The 27,424-nt window shown below is 53.1% G+C and overlaps 1 protein-coding gene across 1 annotated transcript in view; it reads left to right on the top strand.

Annotated features, from left to right (window-relative positions):
• FBN3 (fibrillin 3) overlaps nucleotides 1-27,424 on the top strand; it is a 73,080-nt gene that overhangs the window by 6,774 nt on the left and 38,882 nt on the right. Inside the window, exons 10-33 of the mRNA XM_065919113.1 lie at nucleotides 1,234-1,431; nucleotides 1,543-1,668; nucleotides 7,668-7,820; nucleotides 7,930-8,115; nucleotides 8,652-8,795; nucleotides 8,866-8,985; nucleotides 9,129-9,254; nucleotides 13,132-13,254; nucleotides 13,392-13,667; nucleotides 13,900-13,953; nucleotides 15,734-15,859; nucleotides 15,952-16,077; nucleotides 17,352-17,471; nucleotides 17,590-17,727; nucleotides 17,838-17,888; nucleotides 18,157-18,282; nucleotides 20,191-20,415; nucleotides 20,604-20,729; nucleotides 21,459-21,587; nucleotides 22,723-22,848; nucleotides 24,293-24,418; nucleotides 24,930-25,052; nucleotides 25,224-25,349; nucleotides 26,467-26,592. Of these exons, the coding sequence (XP_065775185.1) occupies nucleotides 1,234-1,431; nucleotides 1,543-1,668; nucleotides 7,668-7,820; nucleotides 7,930-8,115; nucleotides 8,652-8,795; nucleotides 8,866-8,985; nucleotides 9,129-9,254; nucleotides 13,132-13,254; nucleotides 13,392-13,667; nucleotides 13,900-13,953; nucleotides 15,734-15,859; nucleotides 15,952-16,077; nucleotides 17,352-17,471; nucleotides 17,590-17,727; nucleotides 17,838-17,888; nucleotides 18,157-18,282; nucleotides 20,191-20,415; nucleotides 20,604-20,729; nucleotides 21,459-21,587; nucleotides 22,723-22,848; nucleotides 24,293-24,418; nucleotides 24,930-25,052; nucleotides 25,224-25,349; nucleotides 26,467-26,592 (3,300 nt within the window). The remainder of the gene's footprint in view (nucleotides 1-1,233; nucleotides 1,432-1,542; nucleotides 1,669-7,667; nucleotides 7,821-7,929; nucleotides 8,116-8,651; nucleotides 8,796-8,865; nucleotides 8,986-9,128; nucleotides 9,255-13,131; nucleotides 13,255-13,391; nucleotides 13,668-13,899; nucleotides 13,954-15,733; nucleotides 15,860-15,951; nucleotides 16,078-17,351; nucleotides 17,472-17,589; nucleotides 17,728-17,837; nucleotides 17,889-18,156; nucleotides 18,283-20,190; nucleotides 20,416-20,603; nucleotides 20,730-21,458; nucleotides 21,588-22,722; nucleotides 22,849-24,292; nucleotides 24,419-24,929; nucleotides 25,053-25,223; nucleotides 25,350-26,466; nucleotides 26,593-27,424) is intronic.

The following is a 27,424-nucleotide window of genomic DNA, read 5'->3' as shown; positions in this document are numbered from 1 at the left end:
GGGGGGGGGGGTGACTTAAGGATCCACCAAAGAAATGGAGCTTAGCCACTAGCAAGTGAGAAGGAGAAGGTGAAAAGGCGTGCATGGCGGTGGGGATGCCCAGGCCGGCGAACCACCAGAGTGCCTTGCTTGGCCAAGGAGCCCAGGAAGGCAAAGACGGGAAGGGCCCTAGGACTGACCCCAGCGCAGGGGCTGCTGCTGAGGCCCGTCTGTGACTGGAGCCAGTTTGGGGAGGGTATAGCCACAAATCAGAAGCTGGAGGGGCTATGGGTTGCCTGGGTTCCAGAGTGGGCTTTGGGAAACTGGATTTGGCAAGAAAACAGAGTTGGAATTTGGGCTGACAGAGGGGGAGCAGTCGGGGTGGCTGAGGGAAAGGGAAGGTTAGTGGGGAGGGTGAGAGAGGAGGGGCCTGGTGTGGGGGATGGGAGGTGGGGGCCCCAGAGAGAGGAGGGCTGGGTGCTCGGCAAGAATGAGTGGGGATTCCAGGGTCCTAGGAGGCTGAGGTGAGAGTCTGGAAACCCTGTTTTGCTTAGGGAAGTCAGGACTGTGTTGGAGCTCCTCTCCATACGGGCCTGGGGGCTGGCTTTGGCGTCTCCTTCTGGGAGGGGCTTCCCTTGGTCCAATGCCAGCCCCTTGATTGGAGCCATCTGGAGCATGGAGCCAGGAAGTCACATCTGGGCCCATGCCCGGCGGTGGGGGGACCGATGAGACCACCTTCGGCTGGGCGGGGGTTCAGCAATGAAGAATTGTGAGTTCAGAGCATTTGGTGGATGCTGGGTCCCTTGCGGAGTCTGGGAGATTCGGCAGAGCCTGAGATTGTTCAGGGATGGGACCAGCTCTGCAGCAGGGCGTCCACGGGTCCCTGCCCAAGCCTGCAGGGAGGGTGGGCCTGGGGGAGGGGGGAGAGTCTCCAGACATGCTCTGGGCTCTGTAGGCTTGGAGGTCCTGGCTTCTGTTGGAGGTTGGTTGGACATTGCTCTGGAGAGAAAGGGTTTTGAAAGGTGAATAGGAGTTCATCAGGTAAGGGAAGGCAACAGTATGAGTAGAGGTTTGGGGTCAGGAGAAAAAAAACAAAACCTGGTGTGTTGGTGTAGGGAGGCTGGGAAGGTGGCCACAACAGTAGTCCAGGCAAGAGAAGTAGAGGCCTGTGCTGGGCCTGCTGGGATGGAAATGCAGAAGGCGATGGGGTGGGGGGCAGCCTGAGGCCAGCTGCCACATCCATCTGCCCTGCAGACTACCGGACAGGGCCCTGCTTTGGCCGAGTGGGCCCCGAGGGGTGCCAGCACCAGCTGACAGGCCTCCTCTGCACCAAGGCGCTCTGCTGTGCCACTGTGGGCCGGGCCTGGGGCTTCCCATGTGAGCTCTGCCCAGCCCAGCCACACCCCTGCCGCCGGGGCTTCATCCCCAATATTAACACGGGGGCCTGCCAAGGTAAGTAGAGAGGGCCAGCGCGTGAGGACAGAGGTCCTGGGAACCAGGGCTGAGTGGGAGCCCTTGGCGGCTTTGGTTTCCTTCTCTGACGGGCCTCTCATCCCCTTGCAGATGTGGATGAGTGCCAGGCTGTGCCAGGCCTGTGCCAGGGGGGCAGCTGTGTCAACACTGTGGGTTCCTTTGAGTGCCGCTGCCCCACTGGACACCGGCTCAGTGAGAATAGCGCCAAGTGTGAAGGTGGGTGATGGGGAGAGGTTCAAGTTGGGACCCCCTCTCTGCTGTGCTCTGAGTGGCTCAGTTTCCCCCTGCAGGGAGGAGGAGGAGGAGGTGGGATAGTGCTAGTGGGGGCCCCTGCCTGGCGCTGACCCGGCATCGATCTGCATAGATGTGGATGAATGTCTCAGTGCGCCAGGCCTCTGCTCCGGCGGTGACTGCACCAACACAGTCGGGAGCTACGTGTGCACCTGTCCCCTTGGTTATGCCAGCAGCCTGGACGGCACTCGCTGCCTAGGTGAGCCAGGGCTCAGGGTCGGATGGGGGCTGAGTGGGCAGAGGCCAGGTAGGAGACAGACCCCTTGGCTCATCTGTCTCTGCAACCTTCTGGCCCTAGGGCTTCTCTAGCCTTTCGATTTCTATGTCCTTCTGTGTTTTCTGAACCCTGGCTTCCATCCCCTCAGAAATTCTGGCTCCTTATACTTTGGTCTTTATGCTCTCTTGACCCCAGTCTGCAAGCCCCTTTAGCCCCCATCTCTAAGGCCTCTAGCTCTCTGGTCTCTTATCTTGGTCTCCTGGCTTCAGTGCATTCCCTCTCCCCCATTCCCCTCTACCCCTAGGACTCTATGTCCTTCTGGCTTACTGACTGGTTGTCATTCTTGCCTTCCTGGCCTCTGTTGCTATGCCCCTCTGCTCCCCTAGTCCCCATCTCTATGCCCTTCTGCCCCTCTAGCCCCCATCTCTATGCCCCTCTAGCCCCTCTAGCGCCTATCTCTATGCCCCTCTGGTTCGCTATCCTCCATCCTCCATCTTTATGACCCTCTGCCCCTCTAGCCCCCATCTCTATGCCCCTCTGCCCCTCCCCCCCCAACCCCCCCCCCCCACCCCGCCCCAGCCCCTCTAGCCCCTATCTCTATGCCCCTCTGGTTCTCTATCCTCCATCGTCCATCTTTATGACCTTCTGCCCATTGGCCTCACTGGCCCCAGTCTCTGTATCCCTCTTTCCACTCCTGAAGACTTTTAAAAAAGTACCCATCTTCCCCCACACCCCATGTTTGAGATAAACTGAGGTCCTGAGAGGGGAGGTTTACTTGAGCCAAATCCACATGTAGACGAGACAGTTACCCACACCCAGCTCCCCGGAGCCCTCTCTCTGCCGCCACGAAGGTGGCATCCTCTGGTCCATGCCTCTCCCTGGATACCCACCCTCCTGTAACCCCCACACCCCACCTGGCTGCGGCAGGGGGGTCCTTGGGCTCTCTCCCTATCCTGCTGTCTTGATAAGCTGCTCGTTAGACTTTAGAGGTGGCTGACAGGGCTAGCCAGAAACGCGTGTGATGGGATATGGGCGGAGCCTGGGTTTGGTGAGGCAAGGTGGGCTTGGCAGGTCTCCAGCGCCACCTGGGCCCCTCAGGCTGGATCGCTACCAGGCAGGACCGAGAATGTGTTTGGTGTCCTGCCAGTGTGCCGTGGCCGCTGCCAGACCTATTTATTCCTCCACCACTCGGGGCCATCTTGGCTGGCATGGTGACTAGCTCTGGGCACGTCCCCTGGACTGTGGGGCCTATCCCAGCTACTAAATAGCAGAGCCTAGATTTGAATCAAGGTCAAGTGTCCTCTGAAAATGGGCTTGCAATTCAATCCTGTGTTCCGGGTGACCCAGGGCAAGTTCCTTAACCTCTCTGCTTAGCCTCAGCTGCCTTATGTGTGAAGTACTGGCAGTACTTACCCATTTTACTGTTCACTGACCCAGTCATGTCTGACTCTCTGCGGCCCCACGGACTGCAGCACACCAGGCTTCCCTGTCCTTCACTATCTCCTGGAGTTTGCTTAGATTCATGTCCATTGAGTTAGTGATGCCATCCAACCATCTCATCCCCTGCCACCCCCTTCTCCTCCTGTCCTCAGTCTTTCCCAGCATCAGGGTCTTTTCAAATGAGTCAGCTCTTTGCTTCAGGTGGCCAAAGTATTGGAGCTTCAGCATCAGTCCTTCCAATGAATATTCAGGGCTGATTTCCTTTAGGATTGACTGGCTTGATCTCCTTGCAGTCCAAGGAACTCTCCAGAGTCTTCTCCAGCAGCACACCTCAAAAGTATATGGAAAGGGTTAAATACTTACGGAGTGATTCACCCAGGGGTGGAAGTACGGGGTACTAAGTGCACATTCAGAAACATAGGGGAGCAGAGAAGTTGGGTTTGTAACCACTTAGCAGAGCCTGATCACAGTAGGTGCTCAAGAAGCAAAGGCAGCATCATTTTTATTAAAATTCTTGCATTTTTGTCTTGTCCCCCCTGCTAGAGAGGCAGCTGCTTGGTCAGATCCCCTGGAGTGCAGGAACCTGGCTTCCCATCCCAGCCTCACTCTCCAGCAGCTGTGTGACCTTGAACAAGTCTGATGACTTCTTCTTGCCTGGGCAGGCACAGCCCCGTTAGAATGCCAGGGATGATGCTGGAGTTGCAGAGCCCTGACTCGCACCTGGGGAACCTGGGGGTGCACCTGGGGAACCCTCCTGCCCCCGCCACCAGGTGCATGGGGGTGTGTCTGGGGAGGTAGAAATGCTAGCTGTTTTCTCAGCCTTGGGCAGCTCAGGGGTGGCTACAAGGGCCCTCCTGGCTGATGGAGGGGTTTTTCCACTGTGGGCCACTGGCTAACCTTTGTGGGTTTTCAAACCTAAAAATTTGCTCTTTTGGAGCATATCTGAGAAATCTGATCACCGAATAAAGCCATCAGACTTGAGGTCACAGTGGAAGTGTGTCCGTGGTTTTCATAGCTGGGGAGCCTCTGCCTCAGCCTCCCCAGGGGCTGCAGCTATCAGTCTGCCAGTCTGCTCCCCTGTTGTTCAGTCGCTCAGTTGTGTCTGGTTCTTTGAGACCTGATGGGCTGCAGCATGCCAGGCTTCCCTGTCCTTCACTATCTCCCAGAGTTTGCTCAAACTCATTGAGTCCATTGAGTCGGTGATGCCATCCAATCATCTCATTCTCCGTCGCCCCCTTCTGTTCCTGCCCTCAATCTTTCCCAGCATCAGGGTCTTTTCTAGTTAAGTCAGTTCTTCGAATCAGGTGGCCAACGTGTTGGAGCTTCAGCTTCAGCATCAGTCCTTTCAATGAATATTCAGCGCTGATTTCGTTTATGATTGACTGGTTTGATCTCCTTGCAGTCCAAGGGATTAAGAGTCTTCTCCAACACCACAGTTCAAAAACATCAATTCTTTGGCATTCAGCCTTCTTTGTGGTCCAGCTCTCACATTTATATATGACTCCTGGAAAAACCATAGCCTTGACTAGATGGACCTTTGTTGGCAAAGTAATGTCTCTGCTTTTTAATATGCTATCTAGGTTGGTCATAGCTTTTCTTCCAAGGAGCAAGCATCTTTTAATTTCATGGCTGCAGTCACCATCAGCAGTGATTTTGGAGCCCCCCCAAATAAAGTCTCTCACTGTTTTCATTGTTTCCCATCTATTTGCCATGAAGTGGACCAGATGTCATGATCTTAGTTTTCTGAATGTTGAGTTTTAAGCCAGCTTTTTCACTCTCCTCTTTCACTTTCATCAAGAGACTCTTTAGTTCCTCTTCACTTTCTGCCATAAAGGTGGTGTCATCTGCATATCTGAGGTTATTGATATTTCTCCTGGCAATCTTGATTTCAGCTTGTGCTTCATCCAGCCTTGCATTTCACATTATGTACTCTGCATGTAATTTAAATAAGCAGTGACAATATAGAGCCTTGACATACTCCTTTCCCAATTTGGAACCAGTCTGTTGTTCTGCCGGGGTCCAGCCCCAGCAGGATCCAGGGGGTACCCTCAGGATGAACGGTGTCGGTGAGAGAGACAGAGAAGACACGTGAGACCAGCCTTGATAGGGCCAAGTCTGCGAGGGAGAGAGAGAGAGAGAGAGAGAGAGAGTCACCAGACGGGGGGTGCAGCAGGGTCTGGCAGGGTCTGGCAATGCTTTATTTTTTACTGTGGCTTTTATACCCTAAGTTAGTACATTTCTAAGGGGAAGATAGTTGAACATTACGTCAGCTTGTCCTTCACGAAACCAGGGTGTTTTCTGCATGCTTCTTTGTTTATGAGGGTCTTGTACATTATCTTCTGGCCTTGGGGCCTATTAACATTTTATGCAGGTCAGGTGAATGTAAACCTATTTTCTGTTTCTATGGTGACCTTAAGTGACCGGTAGCAGTCTCATAGGGCAACAGTACAGAGTAGAAGTATAACCTTGTTAACACAAAAATTGATCCTTCTGCAGAAGTTGTCAGTTGCGTTTATCTAAGAAGTTTACCCCAGACTGACTCTGCGACTTTGGTGAGGCAGCTTCTGCCTAGCACTCTTGGCTGACAATTAACAACCATCTCATTGTTACCACACTAGGGCTAAGTTCTTATTTCTCTAGATCTTTAACTATATTAACAATGGTTTCTATAACACAGCCTTAGCACATTAAAAGCAAAAACACAGCAAGCAAATGTTAACCCAATAGCTACTTTTAGAATAACTTTTCTTATATTTTCTAATAGGAAAAACCCCTCAAAAAGGCTCTATGTCTATTAGGGCTTTTATATAATCAGATTCTTTATGCTGTTTTATGATTAGGATATTATAAGCAATCATGCATATTAGTACCAAGGGCATAAATGCATTTGGCTAACAAACAACCAGCAAAGGAGTTTAAATTAAAACACTCCTTTCACCCTGGATAATCTCATAAAATACCACCACCTGGGAAACTTATTAAAGTTCTAAATTGATTCTTATTTGGGAAGAGATCGGAGAAGGCCTTCTGCCTGTGTCACAGAAATTAGGGAGTAGTCTATTGAGGCAGGCATCAGAAAGACAGGTGTCATCTTTAAGGTGAGTGCCAGGGGCAGCTTTTTGAAATCCCTGAAAACCTGATCTGCCTTGTCTGTCAGGCTTTCTCCTCGTGACCTTGTCATGGGTGGGATCTCGTGAGCTGGCCTTTTCGAAACCCCTGAAAACCTGACCCGCCTTGCCTGTCAGTTTTTCTCCCTCATGACCTAGTCATGGGTGGGATCTCGTGTGCCGGCTCCCAGCATTGTTCCATGTCTGGTTCTAACTGTTGCTATTTGACTTGCATACAGGTTTCTCTGGAGGCAGGTAAGGTGGTCTGGTATTCCTATCTCTTGAAGAATTTGCCACAGTTTGTTGTGATCCACACAGTCAAAGGCTTTGGTGTAGTCAATGAAGCAGAAGTAGATGTTTTTCTGGAACTCCCTTGCTTTTTCTATGATCCAACACTGTCTAGGTTCGTCATAGCTTTTGCTCCCCTGGTACCTCTTCAAATTAAAAGCCTCTTGGGTTTCTGCAGAATGCCGAGGGCTGGTAAGCGAGGCCACCCAGCTACAGATCCCAGCATCTCTGTTTGAGAATCCAGCTTGACTTCCCATCGAGGCAACCCCCTGATCCTGGGGTCTTCCTCAGTGTGGTTGAATATCCCAGGGAGCTTACTAACAGTGCCAACATTTGGTATGGGACACTTTTGCTTGGCACGAGCCCAAACCTCCTTCTCTGGGGGTAATTTGGAAATCTTGGTTTATTACCTCTTGGTTTAAACTTGGTTTAATCCTCTCAGTGAGGATTGGCCACGTGCCAGATAGAGTGCACTGTGCAACACTCTTCTGATGTGAGTGCTCTGAGCACCTCTGGTCCATGGATGGTGAAACTGAGGCCCAGAGAGGCAAGGAGGTCTGTCCTGAAGATGGTGCTGGTGGAGCTGGGATGTGAAGTCTGGTAACTGGTCCTCAGGGTTTCCCAGGTGACTCTGCAGTAAAGAATCTGCCTGCCTGCCAATGCGGGAGATGCAGGTTCGATCCCTGACTGGGAAGATCCCCTGAAGGAGGGAATGGCTAGCACTCCAGTATTGTAGCCCAGAGAATCCCAGGGATAGAGGAGCCTGGTGGGCTACAGCCCATGGGGTTGCAGAAGAGTCAGACACGACTGAACAGCGACTGAGCGCACATGAACGGTCCTCCCTACCCCTCCCACCCTGCCCCCTGCTGCAGACCACCGTGCTGGCACTTGCTTCTCAGTGCTGATCGCAGGCCGCTGTGCGGGAGACCTCGCGGGCCACTACACCCACAGGCAGTGCTGCTGTGACAAGGGCAGGTGCTGGGCGGCTGGCCCGGCCCCTGAGCTGTGTCCTCCACGGGGCTCTGGTGAGTGGCTGGGGGTGCCTCCCGCCTTGCTCTGCCCCAGAGCTCGGCCTGGGGGTTGGGGACCCGGGGGTACAACCGAGGCTTAACTTCCAACCCCACTCCCTTGCAGATGAGTCCCAGCGACTGTGTGCCCCGGGGCTCCCGCTCCTGCCCTCCTATCCGGGCCCCTTCCCCAGCCTCCCCGGCTTCAGATCCAGTGGCAGTGTGGGTCCTGGCCCAGGGCTGGCACGGCACAGCCCCCACAGCTCCAATGGTCGTGGGGTTCCCAGCCTGAGCCTTGGAGATGCCAACATTGGTGAGGATTTGGGAGGAGGGGTCCATGACCTCTCCAGTGCAAGCGGGGATTCAGGCCTCAGGGTCTGGACTGGGCTTTGGATTGGGGGTCATGGCCTGGGCAGTGGGGATGGGAGTACTGACAGTGGTCTGGGGGTGGGGGCAGATTGGAGATCCAAGCCTCCAAGGCTAAGTTCGAGCTTTGGGTGAGGGTCTAGGCTGGAACTGGAGAAGGAAATGGCAACCCACTGGAGTATTCTCGCCTGGAGAATCCCTTGGACAGAGGAACCTGGTGGGCTACAGTCCAGGGGGTTGCACAGAGTCAGAGATGACTGAAGTGACTTGGCATGCACACTAGGGCTGAAATGGGGGTCCGGGGTCTCAGGCAAGTGGAGGGTCTGAATTTAGGGCAGGACGCTGGGCTATAGTGGGAGAGCCTGGCCATAAGGGGTGGAGTCCCAGCCTCTGAGTGTGTGTCTGAACCCAGAGGCGAGGCCCAGACCCAGGGGCCCAGCCCTCAGTCAGGCATCTGCCCCCCTCCGTCGGCCCCACACGCAGGCACAGCCACACTGAACCAGACCATCGACATCTGCCGACACTTCACCAACCTGTGTCTCAACGGCCGCTGCCTGCCCACCCCTTCCAGCTACCGCTGCGAGTGTAACGTGGGCTACACGCAGGACGTCCGGGGGGAGTGCATTGGTGAGCGGTGGCTGGGCTGGGGGCGGGGGCGCACCCTGCCAGACTCGGGCTCAGCGTCCTCCGCCCGCAGACGTGGACGAATGTGCCAGCAGCCCCTGCCGCCACGGAGACTGCATCAACGCCCCCGGCTCCTACCGCTGTCGGTGTCATGAGGGTTTTCAGGCGACGCTCACCAAGCAGGCGTGCCTGGGTATGGCCGTCCCTTAGAAGTGGGGGTGCCAGGGGGCCTGGCTGGTGGAGCCTGCATCTATCTCTGGCCTGAATTGGAGTCTGGGGGTGGGGCTGGGAGGACACCTGCTGACCGCCCGCCTGCCTTGCCCGCCCACCCCCCAGACATAGACGAATGCATCGCCAGCAGTGGCCTCTGCCATCATGGCCGCTGTGTGAACACGGAGGGCAGCTTCCAGTGTGTCTGCAACGCAGGCTTTGAGCTCAGCCCTGATGGCAAGAACTGTGTGGGTGAGTTGAGGGTGGGCGGGTGGGGAGGGGGCTTCTGGGCCCCAGTAGCTGCCTTTTAGTGCCTCCTTACCTCTTCTTAAAAAAGAAAAATATTTATTAATTTATTTGGCTGCACCAGATCTTAGTTGTGGCATGCAGGATCTTTAGTTGTGGCATTCGAACTCTTAGTTGAGGCATGTGAGATCAGTTCTCTGACCAGGGATCAAACCCAGGACCTCTGCATTGGGAGTTTGGAGTCTTAACCATGGGACCACCGAGGGAGTCCCTACCTTGCTTCTCGCATCTTGCCACTCTTGCTCCATCACTCCATCCTTTCTTTCGGTGGATCCTCTGCTTCCCTACCTGAACCCAGCCAGCCTATCTGAGAGCCTTCTTGTGGTCTGTCCACTCTCTACCCATGCCTTCATTCTCCCCTTCCTGGGAGTCATAGAGTGACTTCTAGGAAGAGGCCTCTGGGGTAACACTGTGCCGTCTGCTTCTGCCCCTGACACAGCCCTTCATCTGCCTCCAGGAGAGGTGGGTCAGGACCATGGAGAGCTCCTTGGTCTCAGATTCCCTGTGGGGTATAGGGGGTGACAACTAAACTCCCCACAGCTTGCGGGGGCCACTAGGGACCCCCTTTGTCCTCTTCTGCCACCCTGTCTGAGACCTGCCTTAATCTTATCTCACTGGGAAGGATTTTTGTCCTTTCTGTATTCATTCTTTTATTTTATTTTTTTATTGAAGGATAATTGCTTTACAGAATTTTGTTGTTTTATTTTTTTGCAGAGTGTTTACTTTTTATTGTTAGATAGATTTAGAACATTGATTATCACATTAGCTATTTTCTTAGCATTAACGTGAAGTACAGTAATTTATTTCCATGCATAGATCATTCTTTTTATTTACACTGTTTTTTATGAGTTAGATATCACCTACTGAAATTAATTTTTATTTATTTATTTATTTTTGGCTGCGCTGGGTCTTCATCGCTGGGCACAGGCTTTCTCTAGCTGCGGTGAGCGGGGGCTGCTCTCTTTGCTCCGCATGGGCTTCTCATTTCAGTGGTTTCTCTGGTGCTCTCCGTGGAGCACAGGCTCTAGAATGCACAGGCTTCAGTAGTTGCAGCACACCGGCTCAGGAGTCATGGCTCCAGGCTCCAGAGCGCAGGCTCAGCAGATGTGCATGGGTTTAGTTGCTCTGCGGCACGTGGGATCTTCCTGGACCAGGAATTGAACCTGTGTCTCCTGCATTGGCAGGCAGATTCTTCACCACTGAGCCATCAGGGAAACCCTGTACTGAAATTAATTTTGATTAATCCTAGTGATTAATTCATTGTTTCACATTTTACCATCAGGTCTTTAATGTTGCCTTCAGATCTCTGCATAGTCTATAACCAGTAAGAGTTGATGAAATCAGTAGTTTGGCCTTTTTAATTTTTTTCTCTTGGTACATATAAATTTTTTAATCGATTTTTTAAATTAAAGTATAGGTGATTTACAGTGTTGTGTTAGTTTCAGATGTACAACAGAGTTTCAGATTCTTTTTCTTTATAGGTTATAAAACACTGAGCATAGTTGCTTGTGCATTCATTCATTTTTAAAAACCCTTTTAGCATCTTTATAGATATATAATTCTCATACCATAAAAGTAGCCTTTTAAAGTTGTACATTTCAATGACTTTTAGTATAAGCATGACCACAGTCTAAGTTTAGAACCTCTTTATCACCTCCTCTGCATTAGCCATCATTCCAGAATCATCTATCTTCCCTTCCCTCCCTCCCACCCCTCAGCAGTAGACTCATCTACTTTCTGTCCCCATGGCTTTGCCTGTTCTGGGCATTTTGTATAAATGGAATCACACACTCTATGGCCTTTTGTGGCTGGCTTCTTTCACTGATGCATCACATTTTCAAGATCCGTCCATGTGTCAGACTGTCATTCCTTTTTATTGTCAAATGCCATTCCATTATATGAGCAGACAACATTTTGTTTCTACCAGCATCAGTTGCTGGCTATTCGGGTTGTTTCCACTTTTTCTCTTATGGATAAAGCCGCTGTGGAAATTCACATACACATTTAGGTGTGGACCTTTTATGTATTCATTATGTTTTTTCCCTCCCTATCTCCATTCCTCCCTCCCTCTCTTTCTTCCTTCTTCTTGCTTCAATCCTTTTTATTCAACACTGTACTTTGGTAAACAAATCATTTCTGCACTGCACCGACTGCCTTCTTTTAAGTTAAACTATTTTTAAAGAAAGGTTTCTGGAAAAAAAAATTATTTATTTGACTGCATCAGGTCTAAGTTGTGTTGCACAGGATTTTCCTTGTAGCATGTGGGATCTTTTGATGCTGCAGGCAGGCTCTTGGCTCTGGTGCATGGGCTTCTGTCTAGTTGTGGCACTCCAGCTTGGTTGCCCCACCGCAAGTGGGGTCTGAGTTTCCTGATCAGGGGTCTAACAGAGTCCCTGCACTGGAAGGTGGATCCTTAACCACTGGACCACCAGGGAAGTCCCTAGACTATTTTTTTGTTAGCTGATGGTTTTTGCCCTTTCCTTTTTAAATGCAGCTGTGATTCATACAAGATAAATTTAAACATTTAAAAGTGAAAATCTCAGTAATTCCCAATGTTGTGCAACCACCTTTCTTTCTTTCTTTTTTTTTTTTTTTTTTGCAGGAAGATAAACATAGCATTTTTAAAGGTTTTTAAAAATAACATTTATTTAAAAAAATAAAAATAACATTTATTTCTTAAAAGTTAACACTTGCATAATAGGAAACCAAAAAACACAAGCAAAAAACTAAAGTCATTCATTAACACAAGCAGTTTACTGTTTGATGTGTCTTTCTGGTCTCATTTGTGTATTTACACAACTAAGCATCCATTTTTATGTAATAAAGATCATACAGTTATGTATTAATAATAAATATCATGATGTGTGCAACAGCATTTTTAAGTGAACAATTTGGTGGCATTTAGGATATTTCCAGTGTCATGCAACCACCATCTCATTTTTCAATTCTTTTTTGCATTTTTAAGAATTATGGCACAATTACACAGTGTAAAATTGACCAGTTTAATCCTTTTGTTCCATGACAGTTTATTATAAAATACTGAATATGTTCCCTGTGCTATACAATAGGACCTTGTTTATCTATTTTATGTATAGTAGTTTGTATCTTACCCTTTTTAAGGGGACAAGTCGGTGGCATTTTTGTACATGCGTAATTTCATGCAACTACTACCTAATTTTTTCAATTTTTTTTTTGCATTTTTTTATCTTGGCAAAATATACAAAACTTTTAAATTTTTTTGGATGCTCTAGATTTTCATTGCTGCTCACAGGCTTTCTCTAGTTTCGGCGCATGAGCTTCTCATTACAGAGCATAGGCACTAGGCACTCAGGCTTCAATAGTTACGGCACATGTGCTTGGTTGCCCCTTGGCACGTGGGATCTTCCTGGACCAGCGATAGAACCTGAGTTCCCTGCATTGGCAGGTGGATTCTTTATCACTGAGCCACCAGGGAACATGTTTATCATCTTAACCATTTTTAAATGAACAGTTTGGAAGCATTTAGTGAGATGTTGTGCACCCACCACCTGACTTATTTAAAGGACTTTGAACAACTATTCATGGAGCACCTGTGTGTGCCAGGATGGAAGATGCAGATATGAGCTTGTGGTCCCAGTTGGCCCCAGGGGAGTTCACAGTCCTGCAACCTAATACCCATGCCATACTAGTCTCCGACAGCCCGTCTCATCCTATCAGGCTCCCACAGCCACGGGAGCTGTCCCTGGAAACATGAGGACTGGGCTGGTCTCCCTGGCAGGACTGGCCCAATGAAAGGGTGGGTGCCAGGACCCTGTTGGGACCCCGCCTCTCCTGGTGTCCCCAGACCACAACGAGTGTGCGACTACCACCATGTGTGCCAACGGAGTGTGCCTGAACGAGGACGGGAGCTTCACGTGTCTCTGCAAACCCGGCTTCCTGCTGGCATCCGGTGGCCGCCACTGTGTGGGTGAGAAACTGCAGGCTGGACCACAGGGGAACCCATGGGGATGGGGAAGAAGAGGTGAGGGGAGGTGGCAAGGGCGGGTGTGGTGTGGGGGTGGGGTGGCTGGGACCTGTCGCAGTTTCCCCCCACGACCCCTGCAGACATCGATGAGTGCCAGACGCCGGGCATCTGCATGAACGGTCACTGCACCAACACCGAGGGCTCCTTCCACTGCCGCTGCCTCGGGGGGCTTGCGGTGGGCGCCGACGGCCGAGTGTGCGTGGACACCCACGTGCGCAGCACGTGCTACGGGCCCCTCGACCAGGGCTCCTGTGCCCGCCCCTTCCCCGGGGCCTTCACCAAATCCGAGTGCTGCTGTGCAAGCCCGGCCCATGGGTTTGGGGAGCCCTGCCAGCCGTGTCCCCCCAAGAACTCTGGTAAGGGCTTCAGCTGCCCCGCCCCCATGCACGTTCCATGGCCCCCATGGCTCCCATGGGGTGGGGTGGCTGTCTCTCCCCCAAGAAGAGACAGAGGAAAACTGTTCTTCCCGCTGGAGCAGGCATCTTAGTCCCAGACCCTTGCCCAGCCCCAAGGGGGCACGTCTTGGGCACAGCTTGGCTTCAGCAATGGCCAGTGACCGCCCCTCTCTCCCTGTTCCTGCCACCGCAGCTGAGTTCCAGGCCCTATGCAGCAGCGGTCTTGGCATCACCACGGATGGCAGAGGTGAGCGGGGTGGGGCTTGGACCAAGGGTCAGGGACATGGTTGGCAACCCGGCCAGGTCACTGGTTTCCAGAAAGTACCAAAGGCTGGGGGTGGGGTGGGGGTCATTCTCCCATAGCTCTGGAGGCTAAATGTCCCAGATCAAGGTGTGAGCAGGGGTGGCCCCTTCGGAGGCTGTGAGGAAGAGTCTGTTTCACACCTCTCTCAGCTTGTGGCACTTAGCTGTTAATCCTTTCCTGGTCAAAGCATCTCCCTGATCTCTGCCTTCATCCTTTTTTTTTTTTTTAAATTTACAATGGTTCTGGTGTACAACAAAGTGATTCAGAGGCTATATATATATGATATATATACTTTTCAGTATATATATATTTTTTCAGTATATATGTGTGTATATATACACACACACACCCACACAGTTTTCAAATTTTTTGCCCTTATAGGTTATTATAAAATACTGAGTTTAATTCTCGTGCTATACAGTAGGTCCTTGTCTGTTTTCTGTTTTATATAGGGTAGTGTATATATGTTAGGGACTTCTTCCCAGGTGGCTCAGTGGTAAGGAATCAGTGCAGGAGTCATAGCAGATGTGGGTTTGATCCCTGCGTTGGGAAGATTCCCTGGAGCAGGGCATGGCAACCCACTCCGGTATTCTTGCCTGGAGAATCCCAAGGACAGAGGAGCCTGGAGGGCTACAGTCCATGGGGTCGCAGAGTCAGACACTGCTGAGCACACATGTAGGCACGTATATACGTTAATCCCAAACTCGTCTGCCTTCCTCTCGACACAGGGCTCACCCTGTGTGTCTGAGCCCAGACCTCCACTCTTATAAGGATACAATCATATTAGAATGGACTGTATATCCATCTCCAAATAAAGTCATGTGCTGAGGTGATCCTGGGGATGAGGACTCCAACCTATGACACCATCCCTTCCTGTTACAGCCTTCCTGCCTGAGCAACAAATAAAAGGATTTAGGATACAGCCAGGTTTCCCATCCCCCACTGGGTCATGGGGGCAGGACAGATGTCCACCACCCCTCGCTCAGTTAAAGGGACAGATTCTGGAGCCAAATGCCTGGGTGTAAATCCCAGCCAGCATTCTTTCTTTTTTTTTTTTTTTTCTTTTTTGACATATGGGGCTGCCTATTTCCCCCTGCCCCTTTGTGCCATGAGGCTTAGGGAATCTCAGTTCCCCAACCAGGAATTGAACCCAGGCCATGGCAGTGAAAGTACTGATTCCTAACCACTAGACCATCAGGGAACTCTCCAGGCCCTACTGTTTACTGATTGAATACTGATCAAGTTACTTCCCATCTCTGCGCCTCCTTTTCTGTAAAGTGGATATACTAGTAGGTCCCATTTCAGGGATGTTGTGAGGACCAAATGAGCTAATGTACTCGGCACAAAACGGTAAGCATCTTACGTCAGTGATTATGATCGCGCTTTAAAAGAAATTATGTTGCTGATGCAATAATGTCTGTTCCGTGAGTTCCACACCTGTTCCTCCAGGTGCCATTTGGCAATGTCTGGACAAATATTGGGGACGGTGCTCTTGGCATCTCATGGGTAGACGCTGGGGATGTTGCTCAACATTGCATGGGTTCCCCGCCCCCCTCCGACTCCACAAAGCAAAGAATGATCCGGCTCCCAATATCCACGCTGCTGAGAAACCCTGGTTTCCAGGGAAAGGAGGCAGGGTCTAGGTTGGAGCTCTGGCCCCGGAGGACCTGGCAGGAGCCTCCAGGGAGCTGGGGCAGCTGCTGATGCTGTCTTCCTGCTGCAGACATCAATGAATGTGCCCTCAACCCCGACGTCTGTACCAACGGCATGTGTGAGAACCTGCGGGGCAGCTACCGCTGCGTCTGCAACCTGGGCTACGAGGCAGTCGTGGATGGCAAGGAGTGCACTGGTGAGCGTGCTGGGTGAGTAGATGGGTGGAGGGGGTGTCACCCCCACTGCACACCCCTCACCCTGCTCTCCGGTCCCATCCCCGCCCTGCAGATGTGGACGAGTGTGCCCTCAACAGCCTCCTGTGTGACAACGGGCGGTGCCGGAACAGCCCGGGCAGCTATAGCTGCTCCTGCCCCCAGGGCTTCAGCTTCCGGCCAGACACGGAGACCTGTGAAGGTACAGGGTCCTGGGGGCACGCAGACACGCGCACACACACAAGTACTTATGCACACTGTATGCTATGGGCACACACATGCTGCCAGATGCATGCATACCTGCATTCACCCGCACAGACATGCTCAAAGGCATACAAATATTCACACTCAGTCTCACAGTTACACTCTTAGGTACACACTCACACATAACCACATTCACACTTATTCTCACTGATGCAAAGAGCCGACTCATTGGAAAATACCCTGATGCTAGGAAAGATTGAGGGCCTGAAGAGGAGGGGGCAACACAGGATGAGATGATTGGATGGCACCACTGACTCAATGGACATGAGTCTGAGCAAACTCCAGGAGATGGTGAAGGACAGGAAAGCCTGGCAGGCTGCAGCCCATGGGGCCACAAGGAGTCAGACATGACTAAGTGACTGAACAATTCTCACTCTTTACACATATGCTCATAACCAGAGTTACATCCTCAAAGGCACACCCTTATGCAGACACTCTGACATTCACACACTTGATGATCACTTGATTACACACACCAGTACTCACACAAAACAGATTTACACACCCATATTCACACTCATAGTCACAGTCCCACACATCATACACTCTCATGTGCACACTCTCAAAGACATGTGTGTGTCCACATTTTTACCCCTCGCACACTTAGGCCCACAGCCACACACACTTATATGTGCAGATACCACATACCCACACAGTTGTGCATTCACACACTTATATATACTCACACACAGGAGTATGTGCCCACTCGCCCTCACACACACTTGGTTGCAATGGCCTTGTTCATTACAGACCCTGGGCACTCACAGATACCTGCAGGAGCGCGCACACACACAAGCAAACACAAACACACACAGAGTTAAGCGCAAGCCTCCGGCGGACTGCCGCCCCCCCCCCGCCCAACCAGATCTCCCCCGCTCTGGGTTTTCCTCCCGCCTCTCACCGTCGGCCTCTCTTGTGCCATGACTGACCCTTGCAGGGCCGCCGTTCCCCACCGTGCCTGCCCCTGTACACTTTCACCCGTGCGGGCTCTTGGGATCCTGCGTGTCGGCATGCACGCTCAGGTGCAAGGCGCAATTTAAGGCAAACACGCTCCTCTACGCCTGCCCAGTCCGTTCCCGCGCCTTCTGGCCGCCTGCGCCCCCTGCCGTTGGACTTTGGCAGCGGCGGAGGGGAGGGGCCTCAGGTCGCGTGCGGCTCCAGTTCCTGCAACTCAGGGACGTGATGGGGGTCGGGGGCGGGTTGTCTTTGTAGACATCGACGAGTGCCTGTCCAACCCGTGTGTGAATGGCGTGTGCCGCAACCTGGCCGGCTCCTATGCCTGCGAGTGCGCCCCCGGCAGCCGCCTGGGACCTTCTGGCACCGTGTGCCTAGGTGAGAGACCCCGCGGAGCAGCCGGGACGCAGACTCTCGCCCAGGGGAAGTCTGGGTCTCTGCGGGTTAGTGTGCAGGTGTGGGCCTGCCAGATGAGCCCGCCGGCCTCTCCCCACAGACAGCACCAAAGGCACCTGCTGGCTGAAGATCCAGGATGGCCGCTGCGAGGCCAACCTGCACGGAGCCACCCTGCGTTCTGAGTGCTGCGCCACGCTCGGCGCGGCCTGGGGGAGCCCCTGCGAACGTTGTGACATGGGTAATGCCCTGGGGACCGGCTCTGGGGGCTCCCTGGCCATTGAGAGAACCGTGGGGGTGCCAGGTCCCCTGGATCCGAGTGGAGAGAATGACTCCTTTCCCCAATCACAGACCCCGCCTGTGCCCGAGGCTTCGCCCGCGTGAAGGGGCTCAGCTGCGAAGGTAACTCCCCACCCCGTGCACTTCACCGCCACTCCCCTACCACCACCACCAAGAGCAGACAAGTGTCATGGTGGCTGCCTAAGGCCCCCTCTGAAGTCATTGGAGATCTCGCTCCTTGGTATCTGGGTCTTCCCCGCAATCTCCCAGCCCAGGAGGCTGGCACTGCCTCTTCCCAACTCCCCAAGAACCACGTGGTGTCCTGAGCCCCTAGGGAGCCAGCTCCCTGGGAGCCTTCAGCTCTCACTTCTCCTTGCTTTCTGCTGCCTAGATGTGAACGAGTGTGAGGTCTTCCCTGGCGTCTGTCCCAACGGGCGCTGCATCAACACCGCGGGCTCCTTCCACTGCGAGTGTTCAGAGGGCCTGATACTGGACACTTCCGGCCGGCTGTGCATAGGTGAGTGTGGGCCTGCAGGGTCCAGTGTAGGGCCTGCCTCCACTCCCAACAGCCCTTCCTAGGGACAGGTGGGGTCTTGGGGGTCCTCTTGGACTTTGCCCACCCCCTTGCTAATGTGTCTCCAAAGACATTTGTTTTTTGGAGGGGTTGGATCCACTTAATCAACTACCCTTCTAATGAAGCTCATTGCAAATGGTACAATCTTGTGGAATGTTACCTGCCACCTTGGTATATTCTTTCTTGCTACCAAAGAAGGTTTACAGGAGGTGCATTTGAGCACGAGGCACCTACCTCTATCATGAGTGGTGATTCATGCCTGCAACCCTTCCCCAGGGTCCAGGGCTCAAACTCTTATCCTGAATGGCTTGCCCTCAGGCTCAAAGGCTCTGAGATATTTTCCCCCTTCAAGGAGCGCTTCTTGCTTTACACCATCAACATCTTGAATAGGACGTTTCTTGTGCAAAAGCATCCACCAGCCAGCAGGTAGGGCTCTGCATTCTATCAGTTTTTCCTCCCATAGTAACATTAACCCATAGTGGCCTCCTCAGTGGCACCATGGAGCCTGGTCAACAGAAGGCAGATGGGCCCTGATGACTCTTTTCAACTTTGATTTCCTTCTAAACTGAACTTCAGGTGTGCATCAGGTCTTCTTGCTGATCCCAGAATGTGACCAAGGAAAGAAAGTAGCTGAGTAAAGAAAAAATAAAAACATTGTTGAATTCGTAGCCAGGTGAAATGCTGTCTGAGCAGCCCTGGACCAAGGCATTGGGTGCCCAGAACTTAAGATGGATCCCTGTGTGTCATGGCACTTCTGTTTATTTTTTCTAAAGATTCTGTAACAGGGTCTCATTCTCAAATGGATCTACTTAAACATGTATTCCTTTTGCAAGGAGTGAAAAATTGTCCTAGTCTAGGGATCAGCCAGTTGTTTCTGCAAAGGGCCAGAAAGTAAATATTTTCAGCTTTAGGGGCCTCATAATCTGTTGCAGCTACTCAACTCTACTGTGTAGGACAGAAATAAATGAATGTAACTGTATATCAATAAAACTTTATTTACAGAAACGGGCAGCTGGCACCCTGGACCATAGTTAACCAACCCCAGTCTTAGACCATCGTGTCTGGTATTGAGAAAGCCTTATCCGTTGCCAGATTATTCTAAGGAGGTTTTACATTTAAACACACACACTCTGGAGCCAGGTGGCCTGGTTTGAATTTCTCTCTACCTTTTACTGTGTGGCCTCAGGCCAGCTATCTAACCCATCTCTGCCTCAGTTTTCTTGCCTGTAAAATGGGCATGATGATAACCATTTTCCTCTTGGTGTTATTTTAAAGACTACATGGGTTGATGCGCTTAGAACAGTGCCCAGCACATAGCAAGCAGCTAGCAGTGCAAGTTATTATTAAAATGTAACTTTGGGGGACTGCCTAGTGGTTAAGACTTTGCCTTCCAATCCAGGGGGTACAGGTTCCTTCCCTGGTCCAGGAGCTAAGACCCCCCCCATTCCTCTCGGCCAAAAAGCCAAAACATGGAACAGAAGCAATATTGTAACAAATTCAATAAAGACTTTAAAAATGGTCCACATAAAAAAAAATCTTTAAAAAATTTTTGTTTTAAAAAAATGTAACTGTTGGGTTATACCCTTATTCCAGTGTAACTGTTGGGAATTCCCTGTGGTTCAGTGGTTAAGACTCAGCTGTTTTTACTGCCAATGCCCTGGGTTTGATCCCTGGTCAGGGAACTAAGATCCCACAAGCCCTGAAGTGTGGGGGAAAAAAAAGTCACTTGGAGGACATGGAGTGTCAGCTGAGGAATTCAGTCTCCGCACTGGGGAGGAAGTTTCGGATGACACTGCCTGTCCTGGCAGCGAGTGTGGCAGGGGCAGGACCGGTCACCACCCCTCCTTGCAGACATGCGCCTGGAGCTTTGTTTCCTGCGTTGGGAGGAGGACGAGTGTGGGGCTGCCCTGCTGGGCAAGTACCGGATGGACGTCTGCTGCTGCACCGTGGGGGCCGCGTGGGGCACCGCATGCGAGGCGTGCCCTGAGCCCGAGTCCCCGGCTTTCACCAACCTGTGTCCCCGGGGGCTGGGCTTTGCTAGCCGGGACTTCCTGTCAGGCCGTCCCTTCTATAAAGGTGCGTTTGGGCTTGGGGAGCCTGAAGAGGCTCCCCAAGAGGGCAGAGGGCAGAGCGTGGGCAGAGGCCTGGAGGTGGGAAGCAGATTTAGGAGAGACCAGATATCTGTGATCAGAGGGGTGAATGCTCAGGAGGCACGGGACTCGGGGATATGGAGTAGTGTGATGTTTTGTACTCCCGTGCTGCAGATGTGAACGAGTGCAAAGCCTTCCCTGGGCTGTGTGCCCATGGCACCTGCCGCAACACCGTGGGCAGCTTCCGTTGCTCCTGTGCAGGAGGCTTCGCCCTGGATGCCCAGGAAAGGAACTGCACAGGTACGTACCTGCCTCTGCCTCAGGTGCCTGCAGGGACGGGGGGCCACAAGCTAGAGGCACCTAAAAGGCAAGAACTGGCCTTGTTCTGCCTTCCTGCCTGCTATGTGACCCAGGGCAGCTCAATACCCTCTTTGGGCCTCCATGATCCTGGCTATAAAAGAAGGGGCTGGCAAAAGGTGGCACTAGTGGTAAAGAACCCTCCTGCTAATGCAGGAGACATAAGAGACATGAGTTCGATCCCTGAGCCAGGAAGATCCCCTGGAGAAGGCCATGGCAACCTACTCCATTATTCTCACCTGGAGAATCCCATGGACAGAGGAGTCTGACGGGCTACTCTCCATAGGATTGGAAAGAGTCAGACACGAATGAAGCAACTTGGCATGGCAAAAGTGACCTCCAGCAACTTCCCTGGTAGTCCTTTGGCTAAGACTCCGTGCTTCCAATGCATGGGCCCTGGGTTTGATCCCTGGTCAGGGAACTAGATCCCACGTACCTCAACTGAAAGGTCCTGCATGCCTCAACTAAGACCCAATTCAGCAAGTACATACATTGATTAAAAGAAAAGTGACCTCCAGGGGCCTGTGGGCTGGAAAGAAATTCCCTGCTCTCATCTGGGAGTGTAGTCACAGCACCTCCATTTCCCTGACTCTGTTCAGCGCCTTGGGGCTCCCCTGCAGCCTTGGGTGTCTGCAGACATGGAGGCCCGGCCCATGTCCACTGTCTCCACAGACATCGATGAGTGCCGCATCTCCCCTGACCTCTGTGGCCAGGGCACCTGTGTCAACACCCCAGGCAGCTTCGAGTGCAAGTGTCTCCATGGCTACGAGAGTGGCTTCATGCTGATGAAAAACTGCATGGGTAGGCAGCCACCCCAGGGCAGGATGGTGCCCACGGGTCTTGGGGCTGAGCCGGGGAATGGGGTGGGGGGACGTTGCTGTGCCAGATGTGGGTGGAGGGGGCAGGAGTGGAGAGAAGCCATGACCCAGCTGGGACACAGCAGGTGTGGGTATCGTCCCCGAAGACTGCCAGACACTGGGTCTGGCATTCAGATGAGAAGCAGTGCGGCCAAGATTTGGGCAGGTTCTCCCAGGGTGGGGGTAGCATGAGAAGAGGAGAGGGCCCTGGAAAGGGGAGCCTCTTCCCTTTTCATTTTTCTCATTCATTCAGTGAACGTTTCACATGCATCTACTCGGGGGAACTATGGAAAACTCAGATACTGGAGGCCATTTCCTTGGAGCTCAGGCCCTAGTAGGATAAAACAAATCCCTAGACAAACAGAAAATAAAGAGCCACTGTCAGAAGCATTTGAAAGGGCTATATGGTGCAGCGTGAGCTGAGAACCCCAGGGATGTATCCCATTCTGTGGGGCCAAGAGAGTGGGAGTAATTGTGGTGAAGAAGGGCTGAAGAGTTGTGTGGAGAAAGAACAGTGTGTGCAAAGGCACTGGGGTGGATGTGAGGGATGGAAGGAGCTGCTGTGGAGAGGAGGGAAGGTGGAAAAGGGGAACAGTGTGCGCAAAGGCTCTGGGGTGGGCCTGAGGGGTGGAAGAAGCTGTTGTGGGGAGGGGGGAAGGTGAAGGGGGAAACAGTGTGTGCAAAGGCCCTGAGGTTGACATGAGGGATGGGAGGAAGCCCCTGAGGCTGGAGTGGGAGGAAGGGGCTGAGACAAGTAGTGAGGCCCCTGGTTCTATGTACTAATGCCTGGTGGGGCAGGGTCTGGCCTTCCCCCTGTCTCTTCTGGGGTGGGGAGGGGGCCCCTTAGGGCCTCCTTTAGCTCCAGGAATGTCAGCCTATGTCCCTGAAAACTCTGAGAATTCCAGCTTCCCTCCCATTCTGACTCCCCTGGCTCATCCACACCCCAGGGCTCAAGACCCTCTCGGCCTCAGCCAGGGCGACAGGGTTGGGGGATGGGGGCAATGGGGGGGAGCTTCCATGAGCCCCATCACACCAACCTGGGTCAGCATCTCACACCTCCTCTCTCTCCACACGCCCAGATGTGGATGAGTGTGCCCGGGATCCGCTGCTGTGCCGGGGAGGCACCTGTACGAACACAGATGGGAGCTATGAGTGCCAGTGTCCCCCGGGACATGCGCTGGCAGCCGAGGGCACTGCCTGCGAAGGTGAGTGTGGCTTGCAAGAGGGAGAGGGTGTGTGTTTGTGCATATCCCTGAGTGCATACTTGTGTATTTGTGTGCATGAGTGGTCGCATGCGTCAGGTATTGGGAGAGCACACTTGTGTGTCTTTCTGTGTGAAGATGGAAAATTGAGTCTGTGAGTGTGGGTCAGTGTGGACCCATGTGAAGTGTCACTTGTGTGGTTGTGAGATGGAGGGAGTGTGTACTTGTGTGTCTGTGTGAGCATGCAGGTGTGTTTCTCTGAATGCGTCTGTCCAAGAGTGAGTGTGTATCAGTGTTTGTGTGAGTCTGTGAGTGTGTGTCTACACAAGGATGATTGTTCTTAGGTAAGGTGATGGGAGCGGTTATTTGTGTGTCTACATAAGCTTGTAAGAGAGTGTGTGTGTAAGTGTGGGCATGTGTTTGCACACAGGTGGGTGTGTTTGTGGAGGGGGCTGTGTGCATATAGGCGTGTCTGTTGAGCGTGTGTTTGTATGTGTGTACACAGGGGTTGGGGCTTTCCCAGTGGCTCAGCAGTTAAGAATCTGCCTGCAGTACAGGAGACACAGGAGATGCAGGTTTGATCCCTGGGTCGTGAAGATCCCCTGGAGGAGGGCATGGCAACCTACTCCAGTATTCTTGCCTGGAGAATCCCATGGACAGAGGAATCTGGCGGGCTACAGTCCATGGGGTTGCAAAGAGTCAGACACAACTGAAGGACTTAGTACACATGCACACAAGGGTTGTTGTGAGTCTACCTGAGTGGATAAGAAAATGTGACACAAGGACAAATCCAATGTAATGCAAGGTTTGCAGATGTGTTTATGAGTGGGCGTGAGGTGTGTTTGTGAGTCTGAGTGTGCATCTGGCTGTGCAGATGTGTGTCTACTGAGGGTGATGTGTTTGCATGCAAATGAGCATTAGGGTGTGCTGCTGTGTGAGCTGTGTGCCTGTGGCTGTGTGGATCAGGTTGTGGGTCTGTCTGCTGAGGGGGAGTGTGTATCAAGGGTGTGTTTTGGGTGTCTTGTGAGTGTGCAGCTGGGGGGATGTGTGGATCAGGGTGAGGTGCGCATTTGTACTGCGCTTCCCCAGTGGCTCAGCGGTAGAGAATCCACCTGCAATGCAGGAGACATAAGAGACACAAGTTCAATCTCTGGGTCAGGAAGATACCCTGGAGGAGGGCATGGCAACCCACTCCAGTATTTTTGCCTGGAGAATCTGCAGTCCATGGGGTCGAAAAGGGTTGAATAGGACTGAAACGACTTCACGCACGTGTTTGTGGCAGGGCGAGACGTAGACTCACACCCATGGGGGGCCATAGATGCAAGAGTGTGAGTGCATCACCGTGCATGCATGTGTCCCAGTGCAGAAGGCGGCTGGGCACAGGCCCAGCTCTCCTGGGGCCCCTCCATCACCTGCTGCCCTTACCAGCCACCTGTCTCCCCCGCAGATGTGGACGAGTGCTCCCTGAGTGACGGCCTGTGTCCGCACGGCCAGTGTGTCAACCTCATCGGTGCCTTCCAGTGCTCCTGCCATGCGGGCTTCCAGAGCACGCCTGACCGCCAAGGCTGCGTGGGTGAGACCGCGCCCGCCCCCAGCCCCAGGCTCGGCCCCACCGCCACTGCAGTCTCTCCTGGCCTCAGTCCGAGCCCCAGCCCCTGCCCTTGACCACCCCCGCCGCACCCCGCGACAGTCAGCCCCCTGCTTGAAGTGCCTCCGCCAGGTCCTCACCACGCCCAGCCTCCCACTTCCACCTTGCCCCGCCTCCCATCACGTCCTACCTCCTGCCACACCCTCACTAAGCCCCGCCTCCCACCTTGCCACGCCCCCACCTCGCCCTACGTCACCCTGCCTCCTGCCACGCCCCCACCTCGCCCTACCTCACCCTGCCTCCTGCCACGCCCCCACCTCGCCCTACCTCACCCTGCCTCCTGCCACACCCTCACTAAGCCCCGCCTCCCACCTTGCCACACTCCTGCCACGCCCCCACCTTGCCCCGCCTCCTGCCTTGTCACGCCTCCGTCACGCCCCCCACCTTACCTTGCCTTACCTCCGGCGGTGCCCCCATCTCTCCCTGCCTCCTGCAGATGTGGACGAATGCCGCACCAGGAACGGTGGTTGCCACGTCCACTGTGTTAACACCAAGGGCAGCTACCAGTGTGGCTGCGGACCTGGCTACTCTCTGATGCCCGATGGGAGGGCATGTGAAGGTGGGTGGGTGCGGCCCCCCTCCCTCTGGACTGGGATGTGGGAACCCACCTGGCCCTGCCCAAATGAAGCCAGCCACACCCTAGCCGGGCCACTGACCTCGCAGACATGTCCCTGGGGCTCCCCCTCTGTCCCTTCCCACCTGGAGCCCGACCGCTACCCTGGTCTCCCAGATGTGGACGAATGTGAGCAGCATCCGGACATCTGTGACGGGGGCCAGTGCACCAACATGCCAGGGGGTCACCGCTGCCTCTGCTATGACGGCTTTGTGGCCACGCTGGACATGAGGATGTGTGTAGGTGAGGAGCTGGGACTACATACAGGTGGAGGAGGCAGCTTCACTTCACCCACCAGGCCTTCCACAAGGAGACAGGTGGGCGACACAGACACTAGTCCCGTTCCCAGAACACGCGGGCAGGGGAGATGCAGGTTTGTTCTTGGTGGTCTGCTCCTGGCCACCTGCACCCCGAGGCCCTGCACCGAGACCTGCGGGATCTTCTTCACAGTAGCAGAGGCCCCCCCGAACCTTGTTCTTTTGAATACACTTATTAAACACCCACTGTGTACCCAGCGCATACAGTTGGGTGTGTGCCCGGCTTTGGGAGTCACCTTATAAGATCACCATAGGCTGATAGAAGGTGTGTGAGATAGAAAGGTGCTGTGTTCCCTGAGCCCTGCTTCGGGACCTTGTCTCTGTCGTCTCTGCCAGGGTCACTGTCGTCTTCTGATGGGGGCTGGTTGGCACAGGCCCTGGGGAGCAGATGTGAACTGGTGACCCCATTAGGGCAGAGCTGGGGCCAGAGTACGAGGATGTAAGAAATGGAGCCCTCCCAGGGAGGTGTGTCCAGCTCAGGGCAGCTTAAGCATTCCAGATCACAGGAATCTTAGGAAACACTGAACAAAAGGGGCTTGGGACCAAGGTAAGTAGAAAATGCTGCCTCCTCCATCCCTTCGTGCAGATCCACATTGGCAGTAAAGGCTCTGAAAAGGCCTTCAGGCCTTAGCGTTAGCTTAGCATCCTCTTAATGTATTGGTGTAAAATCTTTTTGGGAATATATGTCCGATGTGTTCCATGGAATATGAACTATAGAATGTTGACTGAGTTCTCGCAGCTGCCCAGGGCTGGAATAGGGGGCAGGGGAGATGCAGGTTTGTTCTTGGTGGTCTGCTCCTGGCCACCTGCACCCCGAGGCCCTGCACCGAGACCTGCGGGATCTTCTTCACAGTAGCAGAGGCTACTGTGAAGCATGTGGGATCTAGTTCCCACATCTAGTTCTGCCCAGAAGTGGAATTAGGGGAGCTCCCTACCCTTGAAGATGGCAAAGAGAACCTGGACACAGGGGCCCCAAGTGGCAGGGCACGCAGCCATGCTGCTGTACCCCACCCTCACCTGCTTCTTCTCCTGTCACCCCCTAGACGTGGACGAGTGTGACCTGAACCCCCACATCTGCCTCCATGGGGTCTGCGAGAACACCAGGGGCTCCTTTGTCTGCCACTGCCAGCTGGGTTACGTCGTCAGGAAGGGGGCCATGGGCTGCTCCGGTGAGCTGGTGGTCAGTGGAGCAGACACAGGGGGTTGCCCTGAGGGACCAGCTCAGGGTCCGTGGGGTCCATCCCATCCCTTGGGGCAGAGCAAGGCCAGACCTCATTCTTACACGTTTCCACTGGTGGGCCCTCGCGTTGAAGCAAAAATAGGATCCGATCACGTGCCCATGGGGCTCCCTTGACAGCTCTGCGGGGGGCACTCTGGATCCCTCAGCATCCACAGCAGTTCCCAAGGCGTGCAAGCCTGATGCTTTTAAGTGTCACAGCGATGAACATTCAAACATGTCAGTCATTCATGACCACAGACCTGGTGCCTCAGAACCACAGATGTCTCCTCTCTATAGAACAGATCTGGAGGGCAGAGCCTGAGATCATGGTGTCAGAAGGGTTGGTTCCTTCTCAGGGGCCCAGAGAGAACTGGCCCATTCCTCTCTCCTCACCTCTGGTGGTGGCCATGATCCTTGAACGCATCACTCCAGTCTCCACATCTGTCATCACGGGGTGTTCTCTCTGTGTCCAAATTTCCCTCTTATGAGATCACCGGTCATTGCATTTAGGACCCCCTGTGATCCAGGAGGACCTCATTTAAATTTGGTTACATTTACAAAGACCTGCTTTCCAAAAAAGGCCACATCCAGATGTTCTGAGAGTCAGGATTGAAACTTGCTTTCTTGGGGCGGAGAACACAATTCTATTCGCCATCATTATGTAGTTATTTCAGTGCATACTAGAAGCAAACATTAGGAAACAGGGCATCCAAACCATGATTTCGTAGAGATTGTTGTTACATGTTTTTCTTCTAAAGTACATTCGTGTAAGTAAAGATAGG

Source organism: Muntiacus reevesi, chromosome 1 (genome assembly GCF_963930625.1).
Source record: "Muntiacus reevesi chromosome 1, mMunRee1.1, whole genome shotgun sequence".
NCBI lineage: Eukaryota > Metazoa > Chordata > Mammalia > Artiodactyla > Cervidae > Muntiacus > Muntiacus reevesi.
This window is presented reverse-complemented; position numbering and strand designations above follow the sequence as displayed.